The following is an 11,843-nucleotide window of genomic DNA, read 5'->3' on the forward strand; positions in this document are numbered from 1 at the left end:
TTATCATCTAAGGAACACCCAATTGAGTAACCAATGATAGGTTTGCTTGTTAACTACCAGCATCAGCTTTTATATGCCCTTGTGTCAAAAGTAACATGTCCTTTTGAACAAACCTGTCCACAAACCTTGATGTGTATTAACTGAAGTCGGGATTTAGTCTTTTCAACCTCTCTCATCATTCATATTCTTCTCATTGTAGATCTTTAAAAGATTTCAAAACAGGAACTGATAGTTACAAGTTAACTTCCTGTTGGTACTCTCTTCCAGATCAAGGGTGCTCACGGGAGATAGAAACTATTTCCATTGATGAAAAATAATACAAATTTAAGGTGAAGTGAAAAATATCTTTTTCATGAATGATTATGATCAGGAATGCACTGCCTTGAATTGTGGCAGATTCAATTGCTGTTTTCAAAGATAATTAGTTAAGTACTTGAAATAAAGCTAGTGGAATTCAAAATTGTCTCCTTCCATGCTGTAACCATTTAATGATCATATTATGCCTAACAAGCTCCATATCAGTAGAACCTTATCAACAAAGGACTCGAGAAACTATGTGATGGAACTTAAGAGCTGACCCCTTATGAAGCACAGGAAAAATGTTCAAACCCATGGGAAATTAATGGAGGATGCAGACTACTACGTAAAGATTATCTTTCACCATGGCTTTTTTATGAATCAACTATCGCATAAAAACCCCCTCAGCCTTCATCATTTCCTGTCTCAAATGGTTACGCCCATCTGTTACATTTCTTTCCTATATTGCTGTAGTTGCAATTACAACAGAAATTGATGTGATGGAAGATGTTGAGATGGACAATAGAATAATTTATTTCTGGTTTACTGTAATTGTGATTAAGATAATGAAGATGGGAAGAATCAGGCTGCAGAAAAGTTACAAGATTAATCTCTGCCATTGTCCTCTTGTGACATCTGATTCCTTAATCCCATGCTTCAGCTCATTTTTTTTTAATCATAGGAGGTAGTATTTGGCATAAGGGAGTCAGAGAAGTAATGATGCCAGAATACAGCAGACTTGTAAAATGCTCATAAGATTTGAGTTCCATCATTCATGAGACAAAGGATGTTCAAAGAATATTATACTTACAAGACTTCTGAATGTGTGGCAACTAGAACAGGTAATTAATTTGTATTTCTATCGACCACATTGCTGTGGGTCTGGAGTTTCCTTCCCTAAAAAGGACATTGGTGAATCAGATGGGTTTTTCAGACAATTGATAGTGGTTTAGTTCCAGACTTCTTTTCTTAAATTCAAATTCCACCATCTACTGAGGTGGGATTCAAGCCCAGGTCCACAGAACATTATCTGGGTTTCTGGATTAATAGTCTGGTGATAATACCATTAGGCCATCACCCCCTGCCCCCCTTTAATAATGCTATTTTATATTAAGTTCTGATGAACATAAATGATAGAATAAATATATACAAACTAATTAATAAGACATGGGAAAGATTTATACTTCTTTAATATTTTTCTTGTTAGTTTTTAGTTCAGTTACAATAACTAACCTTAATTCAACTTAAATTTTCATTGACTACACCATATTATCTGCATATTGGGCTCACTGTTCCTAATTCTTTTTATCCCATCCCACCACTTGTATCGCACTTCACAGCTGTGCAGATTGTAAAGTTCATATTATGTCCAGTTTGCTATTTATATTAACAATGCCTTTAATCTGTTGATGCATGACTGAACAAGTTGTGCCAGATCCACATCTTTGCCAAGAATGTGGAATGTCAGTTAAGTCCCATCTGCCAGACCAACAATGGGTCAGGACAAATATCTGCAAGTGTGTCATAGAAAACATTATGTTACCAGATTTAGTGAAAAGTTATGTACTGTTCTTACCAGATAATATTTCAACCAGTCTTTATTCTGACAGCTTGTACACTTTCACATTATCTACAATTCAAAATACAGAAAGCACAAAGATACAGAAATAGGATATATGATGTGAATATTTTTACGGATTTCCTCATAGATGTTATAAAGTAAAATGATAAACCACCTTTTCTTAGATGCAATCTAATAACAGAAGGAAACCACATAGCAGGCATTTTTTTGAAACTTTTTTTTTAAAAAAAGGCTGGCTTAGCTTCAAAATCCTTCTGTGCATTTTTTACTAGTTTACAAAATCAAAGTTCTGCTATAACATTTGCTCAAACACAGAAAAATAATTCTATTAAAAGATTTTACCTGAGAATAACATTTAAAACTAAGCACTAAAAATACAAAACTTCTACTTTTATTACTTTAATTCACAACCAAGTGAGTTATTCGCATTACAGAGATCCAATGGAAATGTCCTTTGGCCGAGTTCTCGTTCAGATCGTAGTTGTCTAAGATGTTGTTTCATTTCCTTGGTAACGTGATATATTCTTCCTTCCACATCTGGGACAGGGGCAACTACAATTTTGTCATCAGCTTTCTTCTCAAAGTCTAAGGAAAAATAATTATAACTAAATCACGAGCCAGATGGAGCTAATGAAAAACAATTGTTTGCTTTTACTGGTAGCCAGCAACTTACAAAACAAAATTGCAACATCTTTGAAATATGTGGTATTGAGAAAGCAATTTCACCAGTGACACACAGCTGAGAAATGTTTAATTTTTTCCCATCTTCAGCAGGTTAATGTTGATTTTTGTTCATTTGTGAAATGTGGGCAGGACTGGCTAGGCCAGCATTTAAGAGTCAACCACATTGCTGTGGGTTTGCAGTCACATGTAGGCCAAATCAGGTAAGAAAGCAGATTTCCTAAAGGGCAATAGTGAACCAGATGGGTTCTTAATGACAATTGATATTTTTCACATGGTCGCCACTTGGTTAGCTTTCAATTCCAGATTTTATGGAATTCAAATTTCACCATGTGCCAAGGTCAGATTCGAACCCATTTACCTAGAACATTAGCCCAGGCTTCTGGATTACTAGATCAGCAACATTACAATATTACCATTAGACTACTATCTTCCCTTAAACTATACATTCTTGCATGACAGAATTTCATGTTGTCTATGAAAAATTTTGCAGTACATTTGCATGAAATAACTTACATTCATTAAAGCTCAAGTAATATGAAAGAAGAAAATCATCCGCAGTTGGATTTTCCAATTTTACATTCATTTTGTTAATCCAAATGTGAATGTATGTGGATAGAAATTAAAATTGCAGTTTTCCAATTTCAGTCTACTATATCCCTTTGATAAAGTACAATTACAGATGCAAACATTTTCTCAGAATAAAATACACTATTTAATGTCGATTGCATTGTCAGAAATTATAATACTGAAGTACTACATTGCTATACAGCAAACAAGTGCTGTTCAGGCTTCACTAAAATTCTATCATATGTATATATATTTATTTTAAAAGTTCTGAAAGCTTTTTGGAAAAGCGGTTTTCATTACAGATGGTTAAGAGGGTATTTGATAGTGTGTTCAAATTTCAAACTCAAAATCCATTCAAGGGTTTCCACTGGTTTCTTAGTCAAGAGCATGAATTTATCAAAGTATTTTATTTTAATTTACCTTACACAAGCTTTTTAAATGCAATTGTGGAAACATATTTGACATGATTTAATAGTAGTGTCAACAAATAGGTGGAAGAAAAGCTATCTAAAAGATGAAAGGCCAACATCAGTGGAGCGGAGTGAATGTTTTTTTTTTCCAGAGACATGGAACAGACATGATAGACTGAACATGTGTTTGGTTTGATTCACTTAATGGCTATTAATGAAATCTAATATTTAGGACTTTAAGGCACAGTTAGTTATTTTTTTGTTTTAAAAAGGCCTCTACTACCTCTACATTCATATAATATCAAAGTCCACCGCATTGGTCCCTGTAAGATATGCTGTCGGAAAATCAGCTGTGGAATCTGAAAGATAAGCTCATTTAACTAGCTCAAATAAATTTACCTGTTATGGATGCAGCTTGGGAGACTTTGATCAAACTCATCCGATGTCCAGATTTACATTTCTTGAGTCCTTGCAGAATTTTTACTGATTCAAAATGGTTAATGACAACAGTGGAGAGACTGGGAGCCGTTTCTGTGTCAACCAGCCATTGACAATTACGAAACATCACATAGCCATCTTTCCCCTGCAGGAAAGCAATTTTTTTTGTTCATTATAAAGGTGTCATTAAACAACTGTAAAATCTATGGGGAGGGTCACCTGCCCCCATATGTACTTACACCAACAGATAACATTGTGACCAGAACTTTACATGACAAGTGGGAAACATTGGGCCACACCTAACATATTTAACAGTTCCAGATGGAACCTTTTAGTTTAACCTATTTCTTTAAAAGCCGTAATTTCCTCAGAACCACTGAATTCAACAGAGAATATTTCAAGTAACCGATGTATCTGAATTTAATATTTGTTTAGTTTAAAATACAGTAAGTACTTAAGTGCAATTTTCTCACATTATAGACAAGAATCTTTACAAAGCGCCAGAGAAGTATTAAGGCAAAAATTGCACGTGGGATGCAATATAGGAAATCAGGAAGTGCAAAACTAGAAGCCAAAGAATGCAAATCAGAATCACGCCTTTGCCCTGGATGTGCAAGCAAAGAGACGGTGAAAGTAACAATAAAAGAAATATTCAGGCATAATCCAGCCCCGCCAGCATCTTTGGTCTCCAAGAGGATCAGCTCCCCATCTCATGTGTGACCTGTAGATCAGATTGCTTGTCAGTTACTATCCTTGTCATTTCAAAATGAACTCTACTCACATGGGACTCACTTCATTAAGTTGAATGGTAAACCTGATCATGCTGTGGAAACGAGTATGTCCCTTTCCAGCCATTATGGAATTGGTAATGATTGTATTTAATTTAGAGCATATTTGGGGTTTAGTGAAGGTTGAGATAGCGTGCTCACTACTCACCTGTCCAGTGAACAACAAACCCTGTCTCAATATTGCACCTTAGGATAGTGGATTTGAGGCTGGGATGTAATTTTGAAATCAAACCCTACTAAATAGTTTGCTAGGATTACTCCTTCACCCAACATTGTCTTCTCCTCACTTCTCCCATGCCAGGGATCTTCCCCTCCCTTTTCTCTGCCCTGCACCCAACTTCTTTCATTTCCCTAACTACTGCCATAGCCTTCTGCTGTTCTTCCCCAGTTCCTACCCTTTCCATTCCCTTCCTGATGCCTTCTCAATGTTTCACTATTTGCTACCCTCTAACCCTGCTTGACCTGAACAATATAGTTGGTCTTGCTTTCCTATCTGCAAAGCTTTTATTTAGATTTAGATTTTATTGTTAAGTGTACTCAATACAGGAATACAGTGAAAAGTGTACAACGTCACCACCTTAGGTACCTAGGTACAAAGCAGTAAAAGAAACAAAGTTAAAAAAGTTAAGCATTATCTTCGGAGAATAGAAACCGAAAGAACTGTGGATGCTGTAAATCAGGAACAAAAACAAAGTTACTAGAAAAGCTGAGGAAGGGTCACCGGACCCAAAACGTTAACTCTGTTTTTCCTCCACAGATGCTGCCAGACCTGCTGAGCTTTTCCAGCAAATTTGTTTTTGTACCTTCATAGAATAAGTTGAAAAATAAAGAAACAAGACAATGGTTAACATTAATGTCCTTAATATAAATTAGAAAAATAAAGGAATAAAGTTTAAAGGTTCAACAGGCTTTGATGACTCCCTTGCTTAGCTCACTCTCTAGAAGATGTCAGCTGCGTATTGTCGCCACTGCAAATACTGGGGGACCTCCCTCACTACTGCTGTTGAAGCTGCCACCTCCCCATCTCCTCCTACTACTTGGGGAACATACCCAGGAAGGACTGACTGGCAGGTGGAAATACTGCCACAAGCCGCCGAGAGACTAGGCTGTGACACTGCTATGTGCTGCTGAGACATAGGCTGGGCTAAGAGGAGATGTTGCCAAGTTCGCACTGAAGCTGGGACTGACTAATTGAAACACCAAGAGAGAGGGGAAAGGGAAACAAACAAACAAGCTCCGGCTGTAGCGTCCTATTCTGCCACCATCTTGGTCAAACGTTTGATCAACCAGTTGGAATCTAAAAGATTTGGGTCTATCACACACATTTAAAAAAAGAAAACACGTCATTTCTGCAAGAGAAGAAAAAAAAACAGGAAATTATAGATCTATTAGACTTATATCCATAGTAGGAAAATCTATCATAAAGGACATGACTGGTTAAGAGGAAGAAGGATGCTTATATAAGGTTTAGGAAACAAGGATCGGATAAGGCTCTAGAGGGATACAAGTTAGCCAGGAAGGAGCTGAAGAAAGGGCTTAGGAGAGCTATAAGGGGGCATGAAAAAACCTTGGCGGTTAGGATCAAGGAAAACTCCAAGGCTTTTTACACGTACGTCAGGAATAAGAGAATGACCAGAGAAAGGGTAGGGCCGATCAAGGATTGTAAAGGGAATTTGTGCACGGAGCCGAAAGAGATAGGAGAGGTCCTTAATGAATAGTTTTCTTCAATACTCACAACTGAGAGGGATCTAGTTGTAGAGGAGGACAGTGTGAAACAGGCTGGTAGGCTAGAGGAGGTCGATGTTAGTAAGGAAGAGATATTAGGAATTTTGAGGAACTTGAAGATAGATATGTCCCCTGGGCATGATAGGATTTATCCAAGGATTCTATGGGAAGCGAGGGAAGAGATCGCAGGGCCTTTGGCGATGATCTTTTCATCCTCACTGTCCACGGGTATAGTGCCGTAAGATTGGAGAGTGGCAAATGTCATTCCCTTGTTCAAAAAAGGAAATAGGGATAATCCTGGAAATTACAGGCCAGTTAGTCTTACGTCAGTGGTGGGCAAATTATTGGAAAGGGCTCTGAAAGATAGAATTTATGATCACTTGGATAGGCACAATTTGATTCGTGATAGTCAGCATGGATTTTGAGGGGTAGATCATGCCTCACAAACCTTATTGAATTCTATGAAGAGGTGACCAAACACGTGGATGAAGGTACAGCAGTGGATGTGGTACACATGGATTTTAGTAAGGCGTTTGATAAGGTTCCCCATGGTAGGTTCATGCAGAAAGTAAGGAGGCATGGGATAGGAGGAAATGTGGCAGATTGGATTCAGAATTGGCTGACCCTTAGAAGACAAAGGGTGGTAGTGGACGGAAAATGTTCAACATGGTGCTGCTCAGTTATGAGTGGTGTACCACAAGGATCTGTTCTGGGTCCTCTTCTATTTGTGATTTTTGTAAATGATATGGATGTAGGAGTGGAGGGGTGGATTAGTAAGTTCGCGGACAATACGAAGGTGGGTCGAGTTGTGGATAGTGCAGAGGGCTGTTCCAGGTTACAAAGGGACATTGATAGGATGCAGAGCTGGGCTGAGAAGTGGCAGATGGAGTTTAACCCTGAAAATCACCCTGTGAGGTGATTCACTTTGGAAGGACAAACTTGAAAGCAGAATACAGGGTTAACGGAAAGATTCTTGGCAGTGTGGAGGAGGAGAGGGATCTTGGGGTTCATGTTCACAGTTCCCTGAAAGCTGCCACTCAGGTGGATAGAGTTGTTAAGGCGGCGTATGGCGTGTTAGCTTTCATTAATAGAGGGATTGAGTTCAAGAGCCGTGAAGTTATGCTCCAGCCTGGTTTGGCCACATCTGGAGTATCCAGCTCTGGTCGCTTCATTACAGGAAAGATGTGGAAGCGTTGGAAAAGGTGCAGAGGAGATTTACCAGGAGGTTGCCTGGAATGAAGGGAAGGACTTACAAGGAAAGGTTGTGAGAACTAGGGCTTTTCTCTTTAGAACAACGAAGGATGAGAGGTGACTTGATAGAGGTGTACAAAATGATCAGAGGTATAGATCGAGTGGACAGCCAGAGACTTTTCCCTAGGGTGGAGGTAGCTATTACGAGGGGGCATAGTTTTAAAGTGAGTGGAGGTAGATATAGGGGAGATGTCAGAGGTAGGTTCTTTACTCAGAGAGTGGTAGGGGTATGGAATGCCGTCGGAGAGGGTAGTGGAGTCGGCCTCATTAGGGGCATTTAAGCGTCTATTAGATAGGCGTATGGATGATAGTAAAAGGTAGGGGTGGAGTTTAGATAGACCTTAGGTTTAGGGTAAAAGCTCGGCACAACATCGTGGGCCGAACGGCCTGTACTGTGCTGTACTGTTCTATGTTCTATAAGTGGATATTTGGATAAGAGTGATCTGATTATGCATAATCAGCATGATTTGCGAATGGAAAACTGTTAGACAAATTTTGTTTGTTGATGCTACTAATGAAGTTGGTAAAAGGGAGTCGACAGATACCTTTGAATTTTCAGAAGGCCTTTCAGAAGAACCACAGGAGCTAGTTAATTAATGCACACGAGATAGAATGTAATTTAAGGCATAGATTAAGGATTGGCTAACAGACAGAAAACAGAGTAGCAGTAAATGGCTCATTCTCATGTTGGCAGACTGAGTCGGGGGGTACCACAAGGATTACTACTTGGGCCCCAGCTGTTAACAATATATGTCAGTAACTTGGACATGGGGCCCAAATGTAATATTTCCAAATTTGCAGATGATACAAAGCTAAGCTTTGTTATGAAGATAATGTAAAATGTTTTTCAGGAGGATTTAGACAGGATTAGTGATTGAGCAAGAACATAACATCACATTTTTCCACATTATATTTCATCTGCTATCAATAAATATACATAAGATTTATTATGGTGATAGGTTGAAAGGTGTAGATGTGCAAAGGGACTTGGAAATTCTTATCATCATTGAAGGATAACTTTGAGGCGTAGTAAGTGGTTATTGAAGGTAATGGAATGTTCTTCTTCAATCGCAAGAGGATTGGAATACAGGAGCAATAAAGTCTTGCTTCAATTGTGTAGGAGCTTGGTTAGACTGCACCTGGAGTACTGTGTGTATTTTGGTCTCCTTATCTTCAGAAAGGCATTACTGCCGTAGAGGGAGTGCAGGGAACGTTCACCAGATTTGTTCTCAGAATTGTGAGACTATCCTATGAAGACTGGGCAAACTGTATGAGTTTTGAAAAATGTTCTCATTGAAACCTACAGAATACTTAACCGCATCTACCCTATCTATCCTTTTAAGATGTTTCCCCTGGTTGGTGATTAGCTAATGTTCCTCAGTTCAAGAAGGGAAATACAGAATCCAGGAAACCTTAGAGTCTCACATCAGTGGTTGGGAAGCTTTTGGAGAGAATTCTTAGGGATAGGATTATTGCACATTTGGAAAACCATGGCCTAATTAGGGACAATCAGCATGGCTCTGTGCCGGGCAGGCCATGTCTTGCTAACCTGATTGATTTTATTTCCTGAGGACGTGACAAAGGTGATCAATGAGGTTAGTGCAGTGAATGTTGTCTACATGGATTTTAGTAAGGCTTTCGACAAGGTCCCTCACGGCAGGTCATTCAGAAGATTAAGATGCATGAGATCCATGGTGACTTGGCTGCTTGGATTCAGAACTGGCTTGCCCAGTTTTGGCAGAGGGTAGTGGGTGGAAGGGTGTTTTTCTGGTTGGAGGTCTGTGACTAACCACTGTTATGCTCCTCTTGCTCAATGTGGGAGCTCAGGGACGCAGCTGACTCCTACACGTGCAAGAAGTGTGTCCAGCTGCAGCTCTTGTTAGACCGCATGACGGCTCTGGAGCTGCGGATGGACTCACTTTGCAGCATCCGCAATGCTGAAGAAGGAAAAGGGTGACCAAAAGGCAGAAAAAATGCAGGAAGGCAGTGCAGGTGTCCCCTGCGGTCATCTCCCTCCAAAAAGATATACTGTTTTGGATACTGTTGGGGGAGATGGCCCACCAGGGGAAGGCAGCAGTAGCCAGGTTCATGGCACCGTAGCTGGCTCTGCTGTACAGAAGGGCAGGAAAAAGAGTGGAAGGGCTATAGTCATAGGGGATTCGATTGTAAGGGGAGTAGATAGGTGGTTCTGTGGTCGAAAACGAGACTCCCGAATGGTATACTGCCTCCCAGGTGCATGGGTCAGGGATGTCTCAGATCGACTGCAGGACATTCTGTAGGGGGAGGGTGAACAGCCAACTATCGTGGTGCATATAGGCACCAATGATATAGGTAATAAATAGGATGAGGTCCTACAAGCAGTATTTAGGGAGTTAGGAGCCAATTTAAAAAGTAGGACCTCAGAGGTAGTAATCTCAGGATTGCTACCAGTGCCATGTGCTATTCAGAGTAGAAATGAAAGAATAGGCAGGATAAATGAGTGGCTTGAGAGATGGTGCAGGAGGGAGGGGTTCAGATTTTTGGGACATTGGGTCCGGTTCTGGGGGAGGTGGGACTATTACAAATCGGACGGTCTACACCTGGGCAGGACTGGAACCAATGCCTTAGGGGCTGCTTTTGTTAACACTGTTGGGGAGGGTTTAAACTAATGTGGCGGGGATGGGAACCAAATGAGGAGGTTAGTGGACAGTAAGGAGGTAGTAACTAAAGCCTGTAAGGAACTAGATAATGACGTCAGTGTGACCAAGGGGAAGAGTAGGCAGAGAGCAGATGATGAACGCAAAGGGACAGGTGGTCTGAGGTGCATTTGTTTTAATGCGAGAAGCGTAATAGGTAAGGCAGATGAACTTGGGGCTTGGATTAGTACCTGGGAGTATGATGTTATTGCTATTACTGAGACTTGGTTGAGGGAAGGGCAAGATTGGCAACTAAATATCCCAGGATACAGATGCTTCAGGCGGGATAGAGGGAGGTAAAAGGGGTGGAGGATTGCATTACTGGTCAAAGAGGATATCATAGCTGTGCTGAAGGAGGGCACTATGGAGGACTCGAACAGGGAGGCAATATGGGCAGAGCTCAGAAATAGGAAGGGTGCGGTAACAACGTTGGGGCTATACTACAGGCCTCCCAACAGCGAGCGTGAGATAGAGGTACAAATATGTAGACAGATTATGGAAAGATGTAGGAGCAACAGGGTGGTGGTGATGGGAGATTTTAATTTTCCCAACATTGACTGGGATTCTCTTAGTGTTAGGGGTTTAGATGGAGCAGAATTTGTAAGGAGCATCCAGGAGGGTTTTCTAGAGCAGTATGTAAATAGTCTAACTCAGGAAGGGGCCATACTGGACCTGGTGTTGAGAATGAGCCCAGCCAGGTGGTTGAAGTTTCAGTAGGGAATTACTTTGGGAATAGTGATCACAATTCCGTAAGTTTTAGAATACTCATGGGCAAAGACGACAGTGGTCCTAAAGAAAGAGGGCTGAATTGGGGGAAGGCCCACTATAGCAAAATTCGGCAGAAGCTGGGGAAATGTGGATTAGGAGCAACTGTTTGAGGGTAAATCCACATTTGATATGTGGGAGGCTTTTAAAGAGAGGGTGATTAGAATGTTGGACAGACATGTCCCTGTGAAAATGAGAGATAGAAAGGGCAAGATTAGAGAACCATGGATGACAGGTGAAATTGTGAGATGAGCAAAGAGGAAAAAGGAAGCATACATAAGGTCTAGGCGACTGAAAACAGACGAAACTTTGGAAGAATATCGGGAAAGTAGGACCAATCTCAAACGAGGAATTAAGAGGGCTAAAAGAGGTCATGAAATATCTTTAGCAAACAGGGTTGAGGAAAATCCCAAAGCCTTTTATTCATACATAAGGATCAAGAGGGTAACTAGAGAAAGGGCTGGCCCACGCAAGGACAAAGGAGGGAAGTTATGAGAGGAGTCAGAGAAAATGAGTGAGATTCTGAATGAATACTTTGCGTCGGTATTCACTGAGGAGAGGGACATGACGGATGTTGAGGTTAGGGATAGATGTTTGATTACTGTAGGTCAAGTCAGCATAAGGAGGGGGGCGGGGGGGGGGGGGGGGGGGGGGGGGGGGG

At 40.6% G+C, this 11,843-nt stretch overlaps 1 protein-coding gene across 4 annotated transcripts in view; it reads right to left on the reverse strand.

Moving 5' to 3' along the window:
* Positions 1-1,921: 1,921 nt before the first annotated feature.
* LOC109915379 (trifunctional nucleotide phosphoesterase protein YfkN-like) overlaps positions 1,922-11,843 on the reverse strand; it is a 57,260-nt gene continuing 47,338 nt past the window's right edge. For all 4 annotated transcript variants that reach the window (XM_048602476.1, XM_048602468.1, XM_048602461.1 and 1 more), the window contains 2 exons: positions 3,940-4,123; positions 1,922-2,464 (listed from right to left, as the gene is read on the reverse strand). In XM_048602476.1, the coding sequence (XP_048458433.1) occupies positions 2,274-2,464; positions 3,940-4,123 (375 nt within the window). In that variant the 3' untranslated portion in view covers positions 1,922-2,273. The remainder of the gene's footprint in view (positions 2,465-3,939; positions 4,124-11,843) is intronic.

Source organism: Rhincodon typus, chromosome 1, assembly GCF_021869965.1.
Source record: "Rhincodon typus isolate 14 chromosome 1, sRhiTyp1.1, whole genome shotgun sequence".
NCBI lineage: Eukaryota > Metazoa > Chordata > Chondrichthyes > Orectolobiformes > Rhincodontidae > Rhincodon > Rhincodon typus.